This window comes from Simochromis diagramma, unplaced genomic scaffold (assembly GCF_900408965.1).
Source record: "Simochromis diagramma unplaced genomic scaffold, fSimDia1.1 OVJJ01000293.1, whole genome shotgun sequence".
Taxonomy (NCBI): Eukaryota; Metazoa; Chordata; class Actinopteri; order Cichliformes; family Cichlidae; genus Simochromis; species Simochromis diagramma.
In genome coordinates this window covers 21,800,071-21,825,773 of record NW_024386801.1, presented here as the reverse complement: position 1 = coordinate 21,825,773, position 25,703 = coordinate 21,800,071, and the positions used below count along the sequence as shown (strand labels likewise).

General features: G+C 40.9%; 2 protein-coding genes across 3 annotated transcripts in view; both read left to right on the top strand.

Moving 5' to 3' along the window:
* asz1 (ankyrin repeat, SAM and basic leucine zipper domain containing 1) overlaps window positions 1-6,176 on the top strand; it is a 39,079-nt gene extending 32,903 nt beyond the window's left edge. The window contains exons 11-13 of the mRNA XM_040026541.1: window positions 1,726-1,831; window positions 2,087-2,200; window positions 5,114-6,176. Coding sequence (XP_039882475.1) covers window positions 1,726-1,831; window positions 2,087-2,200; window positions 5,114-5,287 — 394 coding nt within the window. The 3' untranslated portion in view covers window positions 5,288-6,176. The remainder of the gene's footprint in view (window positions 1-1,725; window positions 1,832-2,086; window positions 2,201-5,113) is intronic.
* A 1,064-nt stretch (window positions 6,177-7,240) lies between these two features.
* Window positions 7,241-25,387, top strand: wnt2 (wingless-type MMTV integration site family member 2). 2 transcript variants are annotated; one of them, XM_040026543.1, is made up of 5 exons: window positions 7,241-7,871; window positions 8,612-8,832; window positions 13,028-13,305; window positions 13,566-13,830; window positions 22,102-25,387. In XM_040026543.1, the coding sequence occupies exons 1-5, from the start codon at window positions 7,789-7,791 to the stop codon at window positions 22,305-22,307; spliced, it is 1,053 nt and encodes a 350-aa protein (XP_039882477.1). In that variant the 5' UTR covers window positions 7,241-7,788; the 3' UTR covers window positions 22,308-25,387. The 2 variants fall into 2 exon arrangements, with proteins under 2 accessions (XP_039882477.1, XP_039882476.1); XM_040026542.1 differs by lacking the exon at window positions 7,241-7,871 and having other exon boundaries at window positions 8,245-8,832.
* Window positions 25,388-25,703: the final 316 nt, after the last annotated feature.

The following is a 25,703-nucleotide window of genomic DNA, read 5'->3' as shown; positions in this document are numbered from 1 at the left end:
TCATTATTCATTTGTTAGCATCTTAATATAACCTTAAAAATAATTGACTTTGATGATATATAAGAATTGATTTTTAAAATGATGGTAAACATTACCTATGGCAAAGTAAAAGCCTTGTAAGGAAGGATTGCATTGCTGTTCTACTGGAAGTTAAACAATAAACATAAAACTATATAAAAATAATAATTGCAGGTCTAAATCTGCCTGAATATGTTTTTAGTGTGAGAGAAAGCAATTTGGTCCATGTCTCAGTGGTAAGGCTGTGTTTTTGTTCAACTGCTTGAATCAAAGCTGAGTCTGCGCTTTGGTTATGATATTGTAGTGGTATATGAAATTCTAAAAATAGTTTCACTGGCCAAACAGCGTATCACTCCACTCCCAGCAGCTACCACTGAGCAAGGCATTTGCTGGGTTTGGTTTGAAAAAGACAGGGAAGCTTAATGGTTTCAGCCCTCCCAAAAATCCCCAGATAAATAATTTTCAGTGGCTCTCATGCATCCTCTGTCAGCACTCAAACATAATGTCTGTTATGCCTTCAACGACCTGCCCACCCAGGCCCATCATCACTCTCTTCCCCCTAGATAAACTAACAGGAGGAAGAAGGGAGGAGAGGGTGCAGCACAGGCTGACTGACAGTGTTTACTCGCCCCTGTGACAGAGTGTGAGGAGGGCCGGAGTGGCTGGCTGCCCAGTCCCCTCAACGAGGGAAATGTACCATTAAGATAAGAGCTATCAATATTCCACAGGTCCAGAGGATGGGAATAGAGAGGGACGGCATTTGATTAATCTAAATAACTAGTCATTTAAGGTGCATGTTTTCAGAGAGGGATGACAGCATTGGGTTAGTGCGAGGAGGAGGTGCGAACAAGGCTTGGCCACCTGCTCGGTTTGCTGTAGCGTGTTAAGGTTATCGCCAAGAAAATGCCTGGAGCTCGTTAATGCAAAGCTTCATCCAAACTACCAATTAGTCTGCACTATCATAGCTGAGCATCTTCAGCTAATTCTGCCTTGCTTTTTTCATGTGGACCTTTCTTTCAGCTTTAGTTTTTAGACAAGTAAACCACTTGACCTTATTTTTAAATGTCAGAGAGAGTTATTCATCTGTCTAAAGATTAAGTAGGATTGGTTTTCAGGTTATTAAGTAACCAACCAGCTGGTTTGTATAGGACCTTGTTTTTTTTGTTTGTTTGTTTGTTTTTTTAAGGAAGGTTTGTTTACAGTCAAATCTAGGACCAACTTTTTTGATAAATGTCTTGATAAGTGGTATAATATTTTATGACTAATAATATTTGCCATACAGTTAAAATGCATTAACCTCCTAGGACATGGTGTCCACATAAATGGACATCACATTTTGGGTTGTCTTGACCAAAATACTAAATTTTTCTCTCAAGGCCTGATATCCACTTATGAGGACATTATACTGCCACTGTTCTGTCGAAATTTAAAACAAATGTCCTAGTATGCAGATCTTATTAATCTCAGAAACAAAAATCAGGTTATAAAAAAGTTTGGTAATTCTTTGGCTTTACATTCATCAGGTCCTAATCAGCCCAAATAGCAAAGAGAAATTAAAATGCATGCCATGAAAGAGTTTGGGTCTTAGGAGGTTAAACAGAATAACATGAAAGATATGTACCCTATGTATGAAAAGATTGTTTTTTTTAATTAAAAATGTTGTGATCATTTTATCAGGCCTTTCTCATAAGTTCCACATGTTTGCAGGAGTGAGGAGCTGCAAAACTTCCTCATAAGTATCAGTCAGCAGTGCTGCTACCTGACAGAGACCATTCAAGACGTCTTAAATCGATTTCCTCGCCAACCCGCTCAGGTGCAGCTCATACCCTCTTTACCTGTCCAGTTATTAAGATTTTACCAACCACGAGATAAACAACTATGTGGCCAAATTCTGTGTCTATTAAAAATTTCATAAATAAAATGTATAACAGATCTAATGGAAAATATGTTTTCCAGCTAAAAGTTTTCAATTCACTATTTTTTGCACATGACTTCCTTTTATCTCGTCTTTTGTCCCACTACATTTGTGACATAAAAATCATCACCATCTCTCTCTGCCTCTGAGAAGTTGGTTTTCTCCCTGGACCCAAAGAAGGAGGCTCAGACCATCTGCAACCAGCTAGTGGTCCAGACAAAAGATCTCCAAAAGGAAGTCACCTGCCTCCGCAATCTGCTTTGCCAGGTTGACACACACACGCATGTACATTTTGACATTATTTATCTTATAAATCACTGAAATGATAAAAATTAAAAAATCTATACACAGTATATTTGTTTTTGAGGCAGTGGTAATTTTGGCCTCCACACAGCTATAACAACATTGGAGAAATAAATTGTTGTATTATATGGTTGTATTATTGTGGAGTACTACAATATATTACAATACAAAGTGGCTGTTGTTGTGGTTTGGTGCTATGTAAATACAATAAAATGACATTTGTTGTTGATTGTAACAGTAAATACAAAATGTGTCAATGCACTGGTAACAAGATAAAAGTATGAATAAGAGTAAAATCTGTCAGACCTGACACTAATACTGATATATATGTGATTAAATTGAAAGCACATCCAAGTCAATTTAAATTGCTTTTGTACAGTGCTCACTGTTACTCTTTGCACTACTGAGGATTAAAAGCAGCTTGGAAAAGCCATAGTTACATGTTGTGTTATATGTATTCTTGCGAGCTCGAACAGGTATGTACAGGAGTGTTTACATATGTGCACCTGACTCTATGTGCATGTGTGTGTGTGCGTGTGTGTGCGTGTTTGCATTTGTATTCCAAGAGGAGAGAGTTGTTCCTGACAGAGCAGAATCCTCACAGCCCATAAGTCAGAGCTGCTGTGACATCGACCTGTCAGCATGCAGACGATGAGGTGGAGGGAAGGCAAGGGTGGGGGCAGAGGGAAGCAAGGAAAGGATTCGGGTTGGCGGGGTGAGGGAGTTTAAAAAGGGAGAAAAGAGCACACTGTAGAGGTGTGGGCATGTTGTAAGAAAAGGAGGTGGGATAGTAGTAGGTGCAGAACTGGCTTACTAAAAGGTGCCAGTATACCCCACTTAAAAGCTTTAGCAAGTTTTACAGTGGCAGGAGGAAGGCTTCATTTCTTGACAATTTATTTTGCACCTAGAAGCATTGTGTTGCAATTCAGACCTTGAGGCCTGTGAAGTTAAGTACACTCATGTCAAACTCCAGCCATTTGCACATTGCCTGCATATCAGTTTAGAGTCTTATTATATTTGGGACCCTGTAATTTAGTTGTGGTCTTCAGAGCGACATGATTCAGTGTACATGCTAAACTAGACAGGCACAGCTACACTGTATTTGGTAGCAGAAATGTAACGTTGATGCTGAAGGTAGAGGGAGGTGTATGCTTTTATGGTGAGAAAAGAGAGGCCTGTGTATCTTGCTGTTTAAAACACATAGCAACAGAGATATGGAAACATGTGCGTGGAACCTTTAGGAAACTACTGAACTGAAAAGAGGTATGAAGCTACATTTTAAAAAAATATTTCTGTGTGCCAAATCTCATAGTGATAGAAAGTTTGATCATAGCAGAGAAACTGATGAGTTGGGCTTTTTGAAATACAACAAAAGTAATTTGAAATTTGTTTTTTTGTTTGTTTGTTTTTATATGTATCAAATGTTACACCAGAACATACTACACTAGACTTTATGCTACATGTAAAATACATGATCACAAAGACACTGCATAAGATTCCTTGGGCCACTCACCGTGTTGGCTGAGCCTTAGCCCGTGGGCCCTGGTGGATGCAGCCAAAGAGGAGACATGGGCTGGCTTATGTGAGCCCACCACTCACAGGAAGAAGCCTAGGGGTCGGTACCATAGGGGTTACAGAAGTACTGTAGGGGCCTTGCCATCAGAGAGGGGACATAAAAGCCTGAGCTAGTTTGTGAGATTGAGAAATACTGGCTACAGATGGGCTAAGCTTGGTGCACAGTTGGGGTCTGTAACCAGTCTCCTGGAGAGGGGCTGGACTCATCCAAGTGTGACTTGGAGGAACGTGACTTGGGAGAACAGTGCCTGATCTGAACCCAAGCGGTTTTTGTTATTGGACTTGTGTGCAAACACCATTTAAAACATAAATATATTCAAAAGTGCACATAGCAACAGGACACTCGACCGCAGGTCGACGGTCAGTTTTGAAAATTTATCATCAGATCTGTAGCTGTACGTTCTGGAAACTCAGGAGAAGAGAGGAGGTCAGGTGGCAGAAGAGGATGTTGGACAGTGAGTGTGCATTGGGCGTGTCTGGTAAAGGCCCTGGTCCATGAGATCTTTAATTCCCACCTCTAGCAGAACTTGGACAGCATTCAGAGGTCATTTTTTCTGAAAATCGTGTTAATCGTGATAGTTTAAAATCATTTATCAAACTGTATTTTTTAAAAAGTACAAAAATTAAAATTACCATAACATAAACTTTAGTGTTGTAACATTACCACAAACAGACTGTGCTCCTCTGTTTAAAGAAAAGTAATTATGATGTAAATGAGTGGAAAAAACGGCATATACCTCCTGTTAGAATACCATCCTCCGTCACTTACCAGAATCATTTCCTTCTTGGTCAAACCACAGGTTCCTAAGTCATAATTTCTGGTATTAAACAGAATTTAAGCCCTTTGTATCCTCCAACCTTCTCACATGACTGGGATTTAGTGTGACAGTGTCACCCTGTAGCTTGAAAAATCAGAGGCAGCATAATTCCTCTGTGACTTGACTTTAACTGATGAATCCCTGAGGATTTGGCACAGGAAGTTTTGGTGACTCAGGTCTGAGTCATGCTGTGGTGGTGAGATGGGACCAGACATGCTCTCACTCACACATCGAGCTGGTCTCAATTTGATTCCCACCCAACAGTGACTGAGCAGCTGTTTCCCACCCATTCAAGCCTTCCACTGGTCTGACTAGTGCAACTGCTATAATCCGGACTGGATTAGATTAAACTGACCTGTGACCCTTGTACTTCCTGCATTAGTTCAGATTGGCCTTACCTCAGGGTCTGATGTGTGTTTTTATGTTTACATTCGTATTTATGTGTGTGTCCCATGTTAATCTGACTTTGTTGTCCTCTCTTTAGATGGAAGAATTCAAAGATTCCTGTCCTCCTCCTCAGCCTGGTTTCCATAACAACAGGAGGATGTGGTCTCTGACCACCAGATTTGCTCTGAGCACTCTCGGAGTCACCTTCCTCGTACTGCTCTACAAAGCTTCCAGTGGCAAGGTTTCCCTACAGTGCAGGGATACTTTTTGATCGCCTCACAGATTTGTGAGGTCTTTTGTGTTTGTTGACTGTAGCTAAAAAGTTGGATAAGTATTGTGTTTATATGTGTTACGGGTGTTTGACAGGCATTCAGTTTTAATTTTGCTGCAGTGTTTTTTTTCCCAGTTTGTTTTGACTTGTCACTGAGTTTAATTCTTATTCTTTTTAAGTTATTTTATATTTTAATGGTTTGAACAATTAAAGTTTTTCTTTTGAGAGTACGTTTCTTGTATGCTCGATTTAAGGTTGAAATCGGGATGCCTTCTATATTGGTGCCTGCCAGATGTTGAGTATAGAGTCTTGGCCATCGCCATCAGTGTTTTGAAACTAAAGACAAGCAAGTGGTGTATCTGATTGAGAAACCAAGGACACTGCTCTTTCAACTTGTGGTGACACGCATGTCTATTTGTTTTCCATTTTCAACTAAATGTGACAATAAACTTAAAGTGACAGACTGAGACCATAAATTCATCAGGAAAGTGTTTGTTGAAGTTACAAGTTTTTGGGGTAGTGGGCTCATTTTTTTCACAGGGCTTCTTTTTGCACCCTGCTGATCACCTCAAAGACTACAGGTGTAAGGCTTTGCAAACTCGCTGCCCTTGACCGACTGCTTGATCCTTTGTAATATACAGTCTATAAGAAAACCTAGAGGCATGTGGAAATGTGAAGCCTGCTCTCCCAAATATACAGAAGGATGCAATGCCAAGTTTCTCCGAGTAGTTTATCAGAGGTTTTTTTTGTTGCACTGGGTTATTTTGTAAGAGGAAATCACCACATTTATAGGAGCCATAGGTGAATTTTCTAACAATAGAAGGGGGCAGAGTGCTTTTTCTTCTTGCTGGTAGCTAAACAGAGTCTGACAAACAAACCATAGGTGTGAAAGTGATATCAGTTTTCTCCCTAAATCGCAGAAAGAAATCCAATCTGTATTTCAAAAATGATTCAAGTGGATTCCTGTGATGTTAATGGCCAGATTTAGCTTTTGCTGGTTGAATATTTTCAAATGTCCAGCTGATACGTTTAAAAATCACAAACTCTTCAAAGTCCTTATTGTCTGATTTTGTGCCATTTCCTTTTCAGTGTTCACAAACTTTATTGTGCGCAAGTATTATCAAAAATACCTCATGCAATGAAACTGTGACCTTAATGCGATTTGGTAAGGAAGTGAACAAATTACTCCCATAAAATTGGATTTATATCACAGGCTTATTACAACTACCGCTGCTGCAAAAATAAAGTCGTGTTCAAAGTCCTGATGAGAGCAGTGAGAACGCTCTAAATCTTCTTGTTGTTTTATGGGTTTCTTCCACGGGGATCATGGGAACAATCCAATTTGCCCATTAATCTCATCTGGTCAAAGTCTCCAGACCTCCAGATACACCCCGGGCTAGATCAAAGATTGGGGAAACGCTGTGTGACAGTGGTACAGACTTCACCGGGACACATCAAAAAGACTGACATGGATAATCCAATTGAAATGGACACATCACCTTTAGGTGCTGCTCTGGGAGAATCGGTGCCCAGTTTTTTCCTCCTTTTTTAAGCCATCATTCCTGAGTTATTAGAGGGATAGTTTGTATAAGGCTGTAAAAATAGCAGTGCGTCATGCGCGAGGAATCTGAGATATTATTCACCTGTGTGGGATATGGCTATGGCAATGGGCGCTCAACATAAACAAAACACTAGTTTGATTTATTTTCTTAAAGGGTCTTTATGCTTATCAATTACACCGCTACACCATATGCCAGAGTCTTCCTCTGTTGAGCTCTACGGAGTCCTGTGAGAAAAACATTTAAAAATCATAATGTTTATCTTTTGTGCGTAAAAGTTTTTTGGGGTGTTTTTTGTAGCCTGTTTTTTTTTTTTTTTTTTTTGGACTGGCACATCACCTCCATTCATCATCCTGTCCCCCGATTTTGAATCTAAGCGGGTTTGGGCATTTTTCCTGACTGACATTGGTTAAGCGTGGAGTGTGAATCCTCCCACAGCTAGCTCCTTCTCTGCGCGCGTCTCATCGGTGCGATTTGAATGAAGAGCCCATCAACTTGGACCACATCTCAGAGGTGCGGAGCTCCGGTCTGGACACGGGCCAAACCCGTCTGATGTCAAACCAGCCTGAACAGATACTCTCAGACATCTCGTTTCTTCACCTCATTCCTGAGACGGGACTCTGCCCACTCCTTGTGTAAAGCAATCTGAACCTGATAGCACAGCATCCGCGTATCTCCCCTGAGAATCTGCTCTGGACTATTAAGACAGTCGCTCTTAACCTTTTCTTCAGAAGCGCTTTGCCGGTGTGCAGAATCCCAGCCAGCCATGACTTTTACGAGCAAACCGTCTGTCCTCCGACTGTCTTGTATTACCATTGTATTACCATTTTTAAAGCGAGTTTAACTCCGCGATTCAACTTTCAGCTTCTGTTTTATTAATTTTTTCCTGTCATCTGTGGAAATGCTCCGTCCAGACCCATAAAGAAACAGAGTTTGGTTAATATGCACTTATTGCCAAGCGGAATATGTTTTTATTTATCTGTAGCAATCTGCTGGCTCACAGCTGAGATCGATGCGTCCTGGTGGTAAGTATTATTATTATTTAACATTTACATATTTGTTTAAATGAACGCTAGTGTAAGACTTTGTGCACGTGGGTTATGTGCTATTATAATAATCTTTCAAATGTGTTGTCTTATTCTGTCATCGGTAAATTATTGGTTTAAAAAAAACAGTTCCATATGCACCCTTTTATCTTAACAAAAATGTTCCCACAGTGAGTGACTAAATTCCCCCCATGGCTTGCATAATTATTTTTGCAGCTTGTTGAATATTTGGACAGATTAGTTTCCAGGCTGAAGTCATTTGATATAATTTAATTTCTCTTTATTTGCTATCCTTCTCTTGAATCTCTAATTAATATTTGCAAAGCTCCTGTTTCCAAATTCCTTACTTCTACCCTGTGATACTGAGATGGTATTTGGAGAGATAATTCCTTTTTTGTTGCTGCTGCTTTGTGTCTTTAATCTTCAGTGCAGCCCATCAATCTTTCATCATCTTGTTCTGCAGGTAAAAGGGAGTGTGGACTTGTTAGGAGTGATTCCAACAGATACCTCTGAAGAATACACCCTCTAGCATTCTTATTTTATGCATTAATATAAAGTAAAGGTCTTCAATTACCTTACAAAGCTTTAATATATCCACAGCTGCCTTTACACATGTTGGGTTACATACAAAATTATTCGATTTTATCCTTTACTAAAGTGATCCAGAAACATCCCTGCAAGTGCTCATCTGTCTTGACATTTACCCTCCCACTCTACAGGTACATGGGCACCCTGGGCTCCCAGGTGATGTGCGACAACATCCCTGGACTGGTGAATAAGCAGCGCCAGCTGTGCCGCCAGTACCCCAAAGTGATGCAGGCAATCGGGGCTGGGATGAAGGACTGGATCTCAGAGTGCCAGTACCAGTTCCGCAACCACCGCTGGAACTGCAACACCACAGCCAGGGACCACAATCTGTTTGGACGTCTGCTGCTACGCAGTGAGTTTCAGGAGTGTTAAAGCCAAAATACAGTAGAACCTTCATTCTACCTTAACATGAAAAAAGTAACATTTACATTTAAAAAGAAAAGTTTAGATATAAAGTTCAAAGAAGGTCCAGGGGTTCTGCCATGAAAATGAAGGTTACATGTTGATTAGACGGCTGAGAAATTAAAAATAAACTCACACTTTAGTCTGTTTGGACCCACTTTAAAAAAAAAAAGTCTTGTCTATTTCTCTTTGTGCTACTGAATCCATCAGGTGAAAGTTAAATAAAGCTGTGAACTAAATAGTTTATCCAATGTGGATAAAAGCATAATGTTGGTCACAGATGTGAATTTTTTGAATAATTATTTCTTCTTTTTAAAAATATGATTATCTTCTTGCTATATGTATATATATATATATATACATATATATGCTCATCCTTGTATTAATTATTATAAGATACAGTGAAGAGGGTACAGAGAGTTTTTATAAAGTATCGGTCTGACGGGCTGTCTTTCCCGTAATCGCTGCATAGGTAAGAACACTGAAGCAGACTGCCTGCTATAGCACATGCTGGCTTACATTACCAGGTCTGCTGGCACTCCCTGAAGATGAACCGCTGCATGATCGTGTGTTACATCGAAAACATGTTTGACATATGTCTTTAAATTAAAGTGACAAATCTGCACAAACAAAAGTTTTTAGAGTGTCGGGCAGATTTACTGCCACTCAGAAGATTTCTGGAAAACTGATAGTTGCTCTGCAGACATGCTCCTTTTTGTCGACAGAGGTGGATTGCATTCCACACCTCGTCTCACTTTACAATCATGCATTTCTCACGTCACTGCAGCCAACTGGTTTCTCCCTCATTTTCTTGTGTTGGGTTGCTATCGTGTTACTCAGTATTTTGTTTAAGGCCGGTGGACAAATGTCCTACTAAAACAATTTGCCATGGCTGGAGAAATTTATCCGTAATAATTCTGATATAATAATTCAAATAATTTATTCAACAAAAATGTCACCCAGTAACTGATGAGAGAGAAACTCCAGCTTTTATCTCATTTGATTGGGATTTTAATTCTTAGGTGTGTGTGTTTTTTATTTATTTATTTAGTATACAAGATTAATCAGTAATAACTAATTAACTCGTTACAGTGTTATGCAGATTTCAGTGTCTGTAGAATCAGTGACTTGATGACTGATTTGGTTTCATCACAGTGTTTTGGTGTCCCTTCGATTCCCTTGGGCTGCTGTCTGAGCAGAGCTAATTACTCTCCGCTCAGCTCGTTCAAATGACAAACTGCAGAAATTGTAGACTTTTTTGAAATAGAAGTAATCCCACCACTTTCAAGAGCTACTTCAGTTTATTAGCACTGTTTATCCTCTCTGGTGATTTGCTGGAGAAGACACTTGATTTATTGAGAGTTTCAGAAATCCAGAGAGGACACAGGCAGTTTTTCCTCTTCATTTATTTCTGGTGAGAGTGGTGGGTGTGGGGAGTATTACAAATGACTCTTCCAAAGCGATAAAGTGTGAACAGCGTCGGAAACCAAGCGGTGAGTATCAGTAAGCTGCCTTGTCACTGTTTGTTACAGATTGGAGTCTGAACAAAAGCGTCCCGTCCAATTTGTCATGTGATGGCAAATCTCAGCAGCTAAAATCAGTCTGTACCTCCGACGAGGGCAAGCTGAAACATCTTCTTTCTTGTTTCTTTTTAAAATATATTGCCTGTGGAGGATCATCAGGACCTGGCGACCTGATGTTCCTCTCCCATGCCCCGAGATTTAACCTGTGATGCGGATCCTACGACTTAGTTTCATGTCTGGGCCTCTAATCAGCCATGTGGTATTTGGACCTCCCAGCCAGGCCCCGGCCATGTCACACAGCATTATCATGGCACACTGAGGCCCCGTCTGAAGCGCCTTCTTGTCAGTGTCAGTAGGCTAATTTCAAACAATTACACAGGAGCTCTCCCTCCCTGTTGTCGTGTTCTCTCAGCGTCCTCCTTATTAACTTTGTTAGGCACGCTCAACTTATCTGCTGGACCCAGACACCCACATACTGATATCACTGTGTGTGCTTGGCAGAGCTGGGAGCTTCTTTTTTTTTCTAGTGCTACTGTGATACTTGAGTTTCATTAGTCTTACTGACTTTGTTTTAACACATTTAACGTATTTAGAGGAATCCCTTATAGGTTAAATTAATTAGAAATTTTATAAGTGAATGAATTAATTCATTGCCATCAATGATATAATATAAAATATGATAACATATCTAACATTGTGTTGTTAACCCACACAGGCAGAAAGGAGCTTGAAACAATGTCAAGAATGCTTTTTTAAAAATGTAATTTATCAGATGAAAACATCAAGTTTGCTTCTTTAAATTACATTTTTTAATAGGGGGGGAAATAAATTGTCTTTATTTTAACAGTTGTGTACCTGAATGCTGTTTCCTATATTTATTTCTCTTACGTAGCAGAAATGTACTATCTTAGATGGAGCTTGAAGGCTGTTTTTAAATATTTATTTGAAGTGCACACTGATGGCTCTAAATGATTATACATTGCAAGTGGCTTGTTCTTGTCAAAATAGGCTTTCATATATTTAGTTTGGCCCTGATTTCTGTCTGCAGGTGTTCCTCTCAGCTGTGATGCTGAGATCATCCTGCATTTAATTCAGCAGGTGAAAAGTGTTTCTTTTGACTTTGAGGTAAAAGCATCAGGGTTGACCTCTTAACATTTAGGAAACTTAAGCTTATGGATGTGATCAGTAGTTGCAGTTCTAAACATGTCACAAGTCCTTCTTTTGTTAGAATCACTGTGAGAGCATTCATGTGGGGCGATCGTGGCTTAACAGTTGGCAGTTCGTCTTTTAATTGGAATGTTGCCGGTTCGAGCCCCGGCTCGGACAGTCTCGTCGTTGTGTCCTTGGGCAAGACACTTCACCCGTTGTCTACTGGTGGTGGTCAGAGGGCCCGGTGGCGCCAGTGTCCGGCAGCCTCGCCTCTGTCAGTGCGCCCCAGGGTGGCTGTGGCTACAATGTAGCTTGCCATCACCATGTGTGTGAATGTGTGTGTGAATGGGTGAATGTAGTGTAAAGCACTTTGGGGTCCTTAGGGACTAAGTAAAGCGCTATACAAATACAGGCCATTTACCATGTGTGTTACAAGTCCTTGGCAGGGGTTAGATGCAACACACACCCTTTCCCCACCTGAGCCTTTGATCCTGCTCGGATCTTTCATCAGATACATGCAGAAGGAGATAAGAGCTCCTTATCAGGGCACTGCTGGTAAATGTTAGCTGTTTATCCATCTTGGAGATGACGTATTTTTTTTCATGCTTTGAATAAAAGCCTATAGCAGACAGCAACAGACACGGGTCTAACAGGTAGCAGTGGCAGCCAAACATTTAAAGGGTTTTTAGATTTGTTACTGTAACTGTGGCATCAGTGAGGTTCTATTATCTGCAGTTTCTGGGGAAAATACATAGAAATTTTGGTGCATGTGGATTGATCATGTATCGTATATATCGTACCGTATATACAGTAGGCGGCTGACTGATCCACTCTCAACAATGGGGAAAAATAACAATTCTCAATTATAAATGATGTTACTGAATGCATTTGTGGCAGATGTGTAAATGTCAATCGTTTTAAAAAATAAAAAATAAAGCTGATGCAGAAGTGTCAAAAATGCAGTCTGAGGATTCCCCACAGACTGTAATATGAAAATTCCAAGATTTAAAGAGTAAAAATATTTACAGCCCAGTGCAAAAAAAGGAAATTTAATTAAAGATATGCACAGAGAAATTTTTAAATTAAACTCAACTCTTCAAATTGTATTGAGAATAAAGGGCATTTCCAGTATTACTCATCTTTGACATGTTTACTTGTTTGTGCTGAGCATTTGATTATATTAAAGGAAACTAAGGACAATTTCATTTTCACCAATCAGTAAATTTTATTTTGCAGTAAGCCTGTTTTTCCACTAGCCAATATTGGCGTCTTATTTGTTATTACAGTGAATTACAGCTGTGCCTTGCTAAACTAGCTAGTTTACCAGCACTAGTGTTAACTGACAAATGAGAGACTCCCACAAATAGCTGAAATCAACAAGGTTTTTGGCTCCTGTTTACCGGTATTTGGGTAAAAACTGAGTAATTAAACTTTTTTTCTTTGCATAATAAAAAAATAATTCTCTCTGTGAAGGTAGCCGTGAGGTGGCCTTTGTCTACGCTATCTCCTCAGCTGGAGTGGTTTACACACTGGCCCAAGCCTGCAGCCAAGGTGAGTTGGATTCTTGCTCCTGTGATCCCACCAAGAAGGGCTCATCACAGGATGCCAAAGGCTTCTTCAACTGGGGAGGCTGTAGTGACCATGTGGAGCATGCCATACGCTTCAGCCAAGCCTTCGTGGATGCCAAGGAGAGGAAGGAGAGGGATGCCCGTGCACTCATGAACCTGCACAACAACAGAGCTGGCAGGAAGGTGAGGAAGCACTGAATGGATAACTGACTTTAAAGTCCTTCATTTTTGCCGGAGACACTAAAATTACATAACTTTTACATTTTCATCCAACATTTTAAGAATCTCAGAAATAGAAACACATTGATAAAACGCTGAAAATGAATTTGACTGTTTTTAGATCTACATAACATCATTACATTTGTATCTTGGGCTTTAAAATCTTAAATTAGTACCATTCACTCACCAGTTCTACTAAATCTGTTTACTGTTGTGCTCCCCAGGCTGTGAAGCGCTTCATGACACTGGAGTGTAAATGTCATGGTGTCAGTGGGTCATGTAGCATCAGGACCTGCTGGTTGGCCATGGCTGACTTCCGCCGCACAGGTGACCATCTACGGAAAAGGTACAACGGTGCCGTGCAGGTTGCAGTGAATCAGTATGGCACAGGCTTTACGGCCGCTCACACACACTTCAAACGTCCCAGCAAGAATGACCTCGTCTACTTGGAGGACTCACCAGACTACTGCATACGGGACCACGAGTCAGGTAAACACTGACCTTTACCATTTGGATCTGTTGGATCCCAGTAAGCAGTGAGTGGAAAACGTACCTGTCAAAGACACATAAACATCCAGTTCAGACCATTTAGAGGTTTGTTTAATCACTTCCAAATTACATGCTGAAAAATGTTGATTTGTAATCTGGTCAAACAAGCCTAAATGCTCTAATTTACTCAATTTAATAAACCAGATCAAAACCAGAGTAAATACTCTGGAACTTAAGTGCATCACTTGAACAGCACAGCTGGTTGGTATCCTTAAAAGAGGAGGTGGTGTGAACAGATTTTCATATGCTTGATTTCAAGTAGCTGATTGAACTGCATCTCTAAAACACTTCCACTTTGCTGGCATCTCAAACTTGTCCATCTTCTACTTTTACTGTCACCATTGTGTACCAGAACGTGTTAAAGTGGGGTTTTTTTGTTTTGTTTTGGGGGTTTTTCCCATGACTTTTCTGGGACCAAAGCACGCACACCTAACAAACCCACCTCCACCCGCACCTGTAGTCCCAGTGGACCGCTGTTCACACCATCACACTGATATTTAATGGTGCATTTGATCCAGTTGGAAGTTAGAAATTTGAAAGCTGGCAATTCCAGCTTTCAGAATGCGTGAAACATGCGTTACTCACACTGCCAAGTCTAAACAGTCCACACTGGTGAGTGTGAAAAAGCACTCTTCTTTTGGCAGGCAACTTCTTGCCATGTCAGCAGTACCATACATGTACTGACAAAAACACACTTTGAGTCTTTCATACACAATATACAGCCGAGGACTGTTAAGCATCACGTGTTTCATAGACCCGCTGTCTGTGTCAAGCAGTCACTGGGATGTCAACCATTGGTTTCGAAGTCTGCTTCAGTGTTAGGTTTTTGGCTACTGCCATGTTAACCGCTAACTCTAATTAGTACACTGAGTAACAGACTAGCAGTTTTCCATAATTGTAGTGTAACTCGCTACAACTGAAAACAGATTTCTTGGGTGGGCTGCACCGCACGGCAGACCTTATTATTTGTCAGATAATTCCATTACAAATACTCCAGAATGAGCCTCTTCACCGTGTTAGTGCTCCAAAGGCACAAACGGGCTGTAAACATGTTTATTTCTGTTGGTCATTTTAACACGGCGAGTCTATGAGCACTGATTACTTTTGGAGCCAGATTCAGAGGATCTTCTGTTTTTTGCAGCTTAGGAATATTTTTCAGCCACCGAGGCTGTTAGTGAATGTTTCAAAGTGCAAAAATGGTTTTTTGCTGTCCTGTTTCTCAAAACTTCAAGGAAGCAAAAAATGTTTTTTCCTTTGCCGTTCAGATTTGAAGAAGCATCCACACTGAAAACTGATCTTTAACTTTAGATGACATAAGATGTAATTGTGTTTCAGCAACTACGGTGGCTCTGGATGTGTGTGTCATAAGCGTGTTCATGTGAGGGCAATGTAAAGCTACAACAGCAGAGCAAGCGTGAGAAAGAAAATGTTTGCGTTTGAAAAGCTTATGAGAGAATGAAGATAAAGGCCATGAGAGAGTGTCTTGAGGTGGAGGTGAATGCCTGACAGGCGGCAGATGATCCGTGGCGATCGGGTGTCAGCCAGTTTAAGACCCATTACACACTTCTGTAGGCTGAAATCTTAGAGGACTACACATCATTATAAATCACCAGTGCTGGAGAAACGCACGCACGCACGCACACACACACACCTCTAAAATGTGTGTGTTTGGTGTTCTGCCACTGAAATCTCTCCCATTTTGCAGGCCAATCATGCCCTCAGGTGTGTGTGTGTGTGTGTGTGTGTGTGTGTGTGTGTGTGTGTGTGTGTGTGTGTGTGTGTGTGTGTGTGCTGAAATACTCCACCCAGACATAATTTCTTTCTTTTTTACAATTTAATCATTCATTGAGAAATTTAGAAGTGAAAGACTTCCTGGGAGGTAGGAGCAGTGAATATTCTCATGAGCAAAAACATAATTTTTTAATCTCACTAAATTGTGAAAGTTTTTTTTTCTGTTATTTTTGTTGTGTTGTTTGTTTGGTTTTTTTGGCTTTCTGTTAGTGACTGATGTTAGCTGTAACTTTCACCACCATGTGGCACTGTTTTTGAATGAGTGCTGTTGTTTTATCCTGTGACGCCTCTTATTGCGACTCCTTTTCCTCAGAAAGCTTGGCCTTTGCTGCCGCTGTAAATACGAGAGTGTTTTTGTTAACTTGGGCGGCTGAATCTCTCCACTATTGGTGGACAAATTGGTGTTACACAAATGTCCAGCCGTGCTGTATTTATTATTGTAAAACAGCTCAGTACATCTGTGTGCTGTATTTCAGCCCAGTGGTAGTTTGGAAAGTTTTAAGCTATTTAAGTGCCCTTAAAGATTTTCACTCAATTCACATGAAACCACCCAACCTAGAAAAATAAAACAATAGTAATAAAAACAGTTTTGTGATGCTTTAGCACAGTGACATACCTATTCCATTATTATTTCTGACTAATGGGATCTGCCATTACAGATTTTTGCAGATTCCAAAGAACTATAATTGACAGCATATACTAAGAAAAATGAACTTTTATCATAAAATATAATTTCCACGCTCAAAGAAATGATTAAACTGCTGTACATCACATGATCGTCTCTCTTAAATAACTGAAAATAAAGAATAATGAGTTTTACCACAGCAAACAAAAGCAGGTGCAGCAGATTTAGAGAATAAAACAAATGCAAGTGGATGGATGTGACAAACATCTTATTTAAATACATATATGCACAAAATGTTATGAATAAATTATTATTGCATTCTGTCAGTACTTTATATGAACCTGTTATCACTGAAAATCATTCAGAAACTGCTGTCGGATCGCACAGTTTTTGGCTGGTGGGAATTCAGAGAACATGGCACATGTGCGGTTAATTTCTCTCCAGTAGCATACAACACAATAATAACTGCAGCTCATTAACAGCTGTGCAGTCTATCAAGTTTTAAGTTCAGTTTTGGCTTCACAGCTGTTAATAGTACAAGGTAACTGAGTTTCGTATCTCAGTGATGCTTTTGTGTTGGCTTTCAGCTCCTGATTTACGTCTGCCTCTCTCTAAGAGATCAAACTCACCCCCGGCTGGGCTGTGGTAGTTTTTGTTCACAACAAGTAAAAAATGAAAACTATGAAGTTGTTCTTCAGAAGATTAGATTTCCTGTTGATGCTTATATGAAACACACAAAAAAGATGGTCTGTAGAACTGCAGATCCTCTGACTGTGCACAGGATCTTCTAGGAATGGTGATTCTGTTTTCCAGAGAATTGATGGGTCAGTGGTTTTGAACATGTTGATATCTTCTCTCAAATATAAGATACTCTTATTAGATCTGTAGTAAAAAGTTACAGTGGCAGGGTACTCAAATAAGGCATGAACCACTTTCCTGACATTGAAAACTCAGGTTTAAATCTGAAGTTACTGCACTAAGCACCTAATCCTGCTTTGTCTAAAGGCCCCTGGAGGTCTTAGGCCCTGCTTTTGGGAACAAGTTGAGGCATTACAGCAGACATGGAAGTTTTATGGGATGTGTACATGTAAGCAGGGTGAGGTTACACACACACACACACACACACACACACACACACACACACACACACACACACACACACACACACACACACACACACACACACACACAGTGGGCCTCTCATGAGAACGTAGCATACGCCTTCTTTAAAGACCAACTCCCATGAGACAACCACAGACTTACAAACTCGCTCTCAATCATAACATGTACTGTATGTAGAGTCACCTGCTCCCTCTTTTTGGTTGCACAACCATGAAAAGTAATCAGCCTTTCTCCCAACACACACACACACACAGACACACACACACGTGCACGCGCTCTGAAAGACATGCAAACTCGCCTTCACTCATGGAAAGAAACAGACTAAATCTGTTCTCACACACAAACCACAAACAGGCTCGGGGCCCACAGAGATAGCGAGACGGCCCCTCTGTGCCTCTTTAAAGTGTGAAATCAATTTCCCTCAGCCCTGAGGCTCAGGTGCTAAACTCATCTCTCGGCGCCCCCTCATCTTAATTCAATAAGCAGACGCAGGGCGATCGAGGGCTGTGAGGAAGACTCTGGCCGTGATGTCACCCCTAGCAGCGCTGCATACTTTGGATGACGGGCGGGCACGCTGCCAGAGAGGGGAGGGCTTCGGGTCATGTCCAGACATATTACCTGGCGAGGGAATGGTGCAGAAGGAGCGTACACGCAGAGCGAAGCAGAATGTAAACACGAGCAAATTCCAGAACAATGTTTGAGATGGTACTTGAAGCCAATTTTTTCTAAACCTTTATTTATACAGGAGAAGTCAGCAGAACACACACATGCATTCTTTTTCAGTAACACTTGTGCTTTACAGTCAGACAGTAACAGTCACACCTGCCCAGCAGAGCAGCAGTCCTCTGCTGGCTGAACATCTGCAGCTCAACAGCACTAAAGTTCAGATGTTTCACAGCAGCTTTATCAAGATGTTGAAGTGAAAAGGCTGCGAGATTAAAAGCTACAAACGACTGCAGCGTTATCGGTTACACCAGAACTACTTTGATCATAAAAAGCTTTTTCTCAAGCTTCACATCAACAAAATCTAAATTGTGGAAACGATCTTCTTCTTTTTTTTTTTTAAACCACCAGTAAATGGACCAAACATAAACAATTTCAACAAAAACAAAAAAGTAAAGTAAATAAAGACTTAAATGCAAGCTGTTTGAACTAGCAAATATATGAGCACCATGTTCTTCAAGGACGTAGTCATCAGTTTGTTGTCACTCTGGCAGACGAGGGTCATCAGGACGATGTTACTGCCATGCAAAGGTGCACATCCCCTAATGGCTGTGACCTCTTTCAGCACATATCTTATTGTTATAACAGTCTTTTCTACTGTAATATGATCCATCAGGTGCATGTGTATAAATAACCAGTCCAAGATATCTAATATCCCCAGGTTCAGCTCCTGCCAGGACATGGCTCATTCCATATAAAATCAGTCAAATCTGAAAAGATTCATTCATGACTCTCTCAGAATATGCTCTTCATTCTGCTAATAATTAGAATAATCAACACATTTGAAGAAGTCACACAATATTTTAGCCTCTGTCCTGTAGACCTCTGTCAACCTGCATAGGGCTGGGTTGAAATTTGGTACTTTTTCCACTTGATTTTTTCCAGCTTTTTTGATTTTTTTTATATTCTCAAGTAGTGTGTCTTTTGTGCTGTCTCCATCCCTTTTAGTTTATTCAAAGGGGGGGACAGGTGGGGGGCAGGCAGTGATTTTCCATGGAATGACCTACGTGTCCAAGACGACTCAACTAAGAGGCATCTGGGAGGCATCATGGTCAGATGGCTAAACAACCTCATCGGGCTCCTTTCGATGCTTCGACGCTGAGGAGCAGCAGCTTGACTCAGTCTCTCCTGAATGACAGTCGTTCAACTCATAAAATGAAGAAAAGATGTGAATGAGAATTCAGAAGGAAAGGCTGATTGCACTTTCACTAATGTGTGTAATTATGCAACAAGATATTGAACAGAATTATAGAGAAGAGTTGTAAACTGCACATATCTGACAGATATATGGATGCAGCTTCTTCTTGGTAAAGTTTGGGGGGAAGAAAGGCAAAAAACAATATTGTTACACAGAAACATAAATATCTCAGTCAAAAAGAGAGATGAAGTCTTTCTCTCAATACAATACTCAATACTCCCGAACTCCGCAAATCCTAAATGATGTCATTTGGATATTTTGAATAGCATTACCAGCTCTGTGATGACTCATTAAAAAGTCGATATTTTATAAAAGCCAGGCCGTGAGAACCTTGTTACAATTTAGCGCTCTGAAGGCTTCCTGGACGTCTGCTGAGCATGAAATCAAAAACCGTGAAAGAGTATGACTTCAGCGCAGATTGTGTCACAAAAGCGTCCATTCCCATGTGTTTTATTTTGGCTGAAATCATAGGGATGATCCTTTCCCACACCCGGCGCATCTGTGTTTGTTGTGCTGCTATCAAAGAGAAGTTATCTGGAGATCTAGACACAATAACCCAAACGCTCTGCTCACAGCGGTTAGATAGAAACGTGTGAGATTCTGTTGGGCTTGATCATCCAAAGCAGACTGAAAACACTCCTGTTGCTCATGTTTAACATCAGTGGATCAAAGCTGCTGAAACTGCTAAAAAAAAGTCCCTCTAAAAACTCCTGTGGATGGTTTTCAGTCGAATCTGCAGGCCTACACAGCTTCATCATAAATTGAGCTCCAGCTATTCCTTCTGCATACAAAGCTCGGGTACGTTAACTGTGTTTGTGGCGATGTAAAGTGTGTGTGTGGGTAACTGGAGTTGGGATTCAGGAGAAAGTGAGTGTGTACAGTATCTGTGTGTGTGTGGGCGATGGATGTCTCCTGTAAAATGAACAGCTGATGAAGTGTGGGAGTGCAGACTGATGGCTCCTATCATCAATCTCTCATCTCACTTTCGTTCATCTTACTTATCCCTCCCAATCTCATCTTCACCGTACTGGCATTATACTCTGCTCCTATTGGCTTCTAAAAACTAATAGAACCGTTCTAATTGGCCAAATTGTGGCTCAACTGCTGCCAAGTCACATTCCACGATGCTATAGTCCATTTTTTAAGCATCAGTACCATTACCTTCATGAACACTTTTCCTTTATTCCTTTAGGACGTCCCAGTTATTTCCCAGCAGGGTTGTCACTTCTTAAACTAGAAATCACAGGCAGTGTAGGTGTTAAACTGTTCCATCAGTAAATCTCCTTTTGGAAGGAAACTACTGAAACATGTTTTTGCTTTTAGTGAGTATAAATGTGATCAGAAAGGCAGATCCTTCTACTGTAGTATGATAGCTTAATATACTGGTGAGAAAAACACTTTTCAAGGTAAATACAGACTTTTCCTCATTTTTTTAAGAACCTTTAATTACGAAGTAGACTTAAACTTGGCATTTTACACTATGTAGCAATAAAGCAGAATGAAGTTTACATCTAATGATTATAATTTTGATTATGTCCATGTTTTTAGTTTCAGCGCTCGGGAGCAGCTCCTTGTCTTTCTCTTGACTTATAAGATCACATTTTGTGGTCAACTTGAAAGAAAGGCTGATGTGTAATATAGAAGTGAGGTCAGAGGTCAAATGTGACATTTTAAATCTTTATGCTATTCTTTCTATACGTTGACACAGCACACTTGTAAGAATCATAGTTTCTACAGCTTTTTGTCAGTTTTCTACCAATAAATCATTGAGTTCACCTTGAAGACCTTGGTGGAAGTATTGTTAACATGTCCCCAGTCTACCTCCCCTAAAAAGTATCAGAGTTGTCAGAATTAATTTAAAACTTTTTTAGCTATCGTGTTTACAGACAGAGTGACATGCACACACTACGCATGCTGTCAGAACGTCCTGTCCGTCGAGGCGTGGACTCCGCTCTTGCCAGGTGGGGCCTCGATGTATCAGACTTGGGTGTCCGGATGAGACAGATGAGATCTGAGAAATTTGGAGGCTATGTCAACACCTCATACTCATTGTTGTGCTCCCCAAACCATTCCTGAAACACTGTTAAATGACCGAGGATGCATTATCCTGCTGAAAGAAGTCACAGCCATTAGGGGGGGGATACCATCATCTGCAACCATGCTTAGGCAGGTGGTATAAGACCCACATGGATGGGAGGACCCAAGGTTTTACAGCAGAACATAGCCCAGAGCGCCACACTGCCGCCACAAGCTTGCCTTCTTCCCATAGTGCATCCTGGTAGCAAGTGTTTCCCAGGTAAGTGACGCATATGGACCCGGCCATTCACATGATGCAAGAGAAAAGCCTGAATCATCAGACCGGCAGCCCATCACCCTTTCTCTAGTTTGCCAAAGTTCCTTCCTTGGACCAGTTTTGGTAGATACTGACCACTGCAGACCAGGAACACCCCACCAGAGCCGCAGTTTTGGAGATGTTGTGACCCAGTCGTCTGCCCATCACAATTTGACCCCAATACTTTTTCCTACCTCTAACACGTTAGCTTGGAAGACAAAGTGTGTGCACTCTCTACTAAACTAGTGTTCGGTGTTTATGTTCCTTTGATACATTGTCTAGGTTTTGATTTTCCACTGTTAATAACTTATGTTCTCACCATTAGGGTGGGTCCTACAGATCAAAAACTCATTTTAAATTAATAGTCATACTGTGCTAAATTTATTCTCACTGACCGCGTCTCATTTGCTCTCTCTCCAGGGTCGATGGGGACAGGTGGGCGGGTCTGCAACCGGACATCCCGAGGTGTAGATGGCTGTGAAGTGATGTGCTGTGGCCGTGGCTACGACACGTCTCGCATCAGCCGCACAACCAAGTGCGAGTGCAAGTTCCAGTGGTGCTGTGCAGTCCACTGCCGTGACTGCCACCAGCAGGTCGACGTGCACACCTGTAAGGGCCAGACGTGACCTCGCCACCACTAAACGTGACTGACGCCTCATATCGGGCATCCAGAGTCCCCCCGTTCCTCCTCAGCTCTATCTGATGTCTTGTTACGACAATCTAACTGATAATCTCGAGTCTGTCTTTAGTTCTGAGCCCTCTGAAGGTCTGTTAGGTTTTCAGACACTTTTTTCTTTTCCTCCTCACCAAAAAAATTCACATCTTTTTCTTCTTTTGGATGCTACGTGGAAAGAACTTCCAGACTCAGAGACATTTAAAGCCTGACTGCTGAATGTCTGTAGCTGTTACTTTGAGAATGTATCAGTCAAATCATGCTTCAGATTCCTGCTGAACCAACACAAAAAAATACTATTGAGACTAACAGGCTAGCATTTGATCTGCTGGCTCCAGTTGTGACGGTTTGGAGATGAACTGTTGCTTAAACAGGCCCCAAGGACTGACCAAGTATATACTGAAATATAACTTAAATTATGTGTAATATCTTTTATAGTTTTGTTGAATCAACATGCATGGAGGTTTTTGGTCTGCTCCTGTGAAGCCTTCAACACCTCTAGTTTAACACATAGCAGCTCTCCACAGTTTATCAGCTTGTTTAGATTTGTTCTCGTGGCACCTTACACTTGTCAGCAAACCATTTACAACATAAAGTACGACCAGCGTTCTTTTCCCCTGCGTGCTTTCAGTGTAAGCTGTTGTCACGCCAGTCTCATTCAACATAGCGTATCACAAGCTTCTCTCTCGCTTTCTGTCTGCTCATTAGAGGCTTTCTGCTCCAGAGGTACCACCATATGCACAGAACATGGTCCTTCAGCTGTTTTCTCTCTCCATCATTAAATCTCCTTACTTAGTAGAAAACAGCAGCTGGAAAATGAGTGGACACTGTCATTTGACTCAGAAACAGTGCAAAATTAATGCGGGCAGGACCTACAGCAATTTCACTGATGTCCTACATTAGTGCCATCTTCTCCAAGTCTTTTAAAAAGGCTAGAATTAAACCATAATGTTGATAACAGACGTAGAATCTTACTGTATTTATGAGGGAAGTTTTACATTTATGACCTTATATTTTTAAGTATCTACAGGGATTCTGTTTGAATGATCATTTTCTTTTGGGTGCTCCCTATAGAAGTTCTAACAGAAGATCAGCATCATCTCACCCTAACTCTAGCATTCTCTTCTGCAACCATATCCTCCTTCACTACATCCATGAATCTTCTCTGTGCTCCATAGTCAAGATTCTTCATCCAGTATATCCACCATCTCTCCTCTGCCCATGTCCAAACCATCTCAACCCTGCCTCTCTAACTTTGTCTCCAAAATGCTCAACCCTCTGATATAATCGTTTAATCCTGTTCATCCTGGTCATTCACAATGGAAAATATTTCAACTCAACCTCATTCAGTTTTACCTCTTTTCTTGTTAGTCCCACCATCTCCAAACTGCATCGTAGTAGGTCTCACTACCTCCTTGTAAGCCTGGGTAATTTGTATCCCTGTGTTACAAATCACCCAACACTTATCTCCACCCTGCCTGCACTCTCTTCTTTTGCACTCTCTATTGCTTTGCAGGCTATTTAAAGCAGCTTCACTGCTCTACCAGTTCTCTTCTCTTCCACACACTTGGATTCTGTCTTGGTTCTACTGACTTTCATCCCTCTTTTCTCCAGCGCATACCTCCACCTGTTCCCTACTTTCACTACAGATCAGTGCCATCTGTCAACCTCTCCATCATCACTGCAAACAAGAAAGGGTTCAGTCAATCCCTGACCTTGAACCTATCTGGCACTCTTACAGTCCTCCTACGTCCTTCACCAGCTTCACATAATCCTCTGACACTCCTTGTGCAGTACCACAGTGCCTCTCTTGGGCCCTTATATCCTTCTCTAGGTCCACAAAGATGCAGTGCTACTCCCTTTGACCTCTATACTTCTGTCAACACTCTCAAAGCAAACATATTTGTAGTGCGCTCTCTCAGCAGAATGCTGCTCACTCATCATTACCTCTCTTCATAACTTAGCTTTAACAACTCTTTCCCATTGCTTTGAGATATAATTCATCAGCTTTATCCCTCTGTGTTACAGCTCTGCACATCAGCCTTGTTCTGGAAAATCACTATAAGTAACTGATCATTAAGATAGTCTAAGGGGTATTGTAGTCAACATCTTGTTAAAATAAATGCTTGAAAAACCAATTAAAATATCTAGAACTAGAAAAAAATAACAATCAGAAATGCTTTTTCTTGTAGTTAAAATGCGCATTTTGTCATTGTTTCTTAGAAATGTGTTAATAACTAGGACCTCTGTTTACATTTCACTGTTATTGTGCCTGCTACCAATATTAGATTAAGGAGCAATATTCAAGCAGGACTCTGTGAAATCAAACATCATCAGTGACAAACAGGAGAGGCGGCGGCCTGAGCAGTCATTATACACCGAGGAATACAAGTAAAGCAAACTAGCAGCTGTTCTCACCAGTTGCTTCATTAGATGTAATACATGTCCTGTCTGTAAATTGCACATCAGCTGTGTAAGATTAAAATATAAGCCTTACAACTGAACTCTACAGAATAAATGGTTTAAACTTACACTGTGTCCAGATTTAAAGAGTCTCATGAACAAAAACACATGAATAGTTTCTGATTTCTCTGACTAGTGTTCTGTTAACTGGACAAACTTCTCAAGCAGCTTGTTTAGCTAGATTAATGCACCCTGGTGATGAGGTCCGTGTCACAGTTCATCATTAAGATGCATTGCTTTGGCACCTTGTGGAAGCTGGTACGCATCCAGACATGCTTGAGCATTGCTTAGGTTGTTTCTGTGGGAAGGAAATCGCAGTGGAGACAATCTGCATAACTAATGATGTCACCAACCCTAAGGGACCAGCAAATCCTTGAATGGGGCAAATATGCAGAACCAGTTCAGGACTGGGCACTGGGTTAGTGGGAAAGGACCTGAGTTGTTGACTTGTATTCAGAGCTATATCTGGGATGTCTAAGTCAGACAGCACATGTAAACTTGGTTAGCAAGTAGTTACTATTAAACATATCACTCACAATACCTGCAACACAAACTTTTTACACCACACTGAAAGCCACAACAACTGTCTGATAATTCCATCAAAACGCTCCAACAGTGAGTGGACTGCAAATGGAAGCAGGCTTGCACAACAGCTTAAGCTTCGCTGTTCAAATGTATCCCACAACTTTTATAAACTATAGAGAAATAAAACTGTTTGTTGTACCAGGCTGTGAATGTGTCTTCTAATGCTGTTTAGTTGAGCATTTTACCATCAAACTCGATGACGACGGACTTGCAATAGGCGACAGTCTGACGTGGAGCTTCAGCAGTTGCAGGAACAACTTTTCCACTGTGGAGTGAGCTTTTAGTTTGAGAATGAAAGCTC

Bases quoted from the DNA above. Each gene is read 5' to 3' on its own strand.
- wnt2 (XM_040026542.1), top strand. From the start codon at position 8,505: ATGTTGGGTTACATACAAAATTATTCGATTTTATCCTTTACTAAAGTG. The intron at 8,833-13,027 runs GTGAGTTTCAGG...CTCTCTGTGAAG, and splicing joins TGGACGTCTGCTGCTACGCA to GTAGCCGTGAGGTGGCCTTT. The intron at 13,306-13,565 runs GTGAGGAAGCAC...TGTGCTCCCCAG, and splicing joins ACAACAGAGCTGGCAGGAAG to GCTGTGAAGCGCTTCATGAC.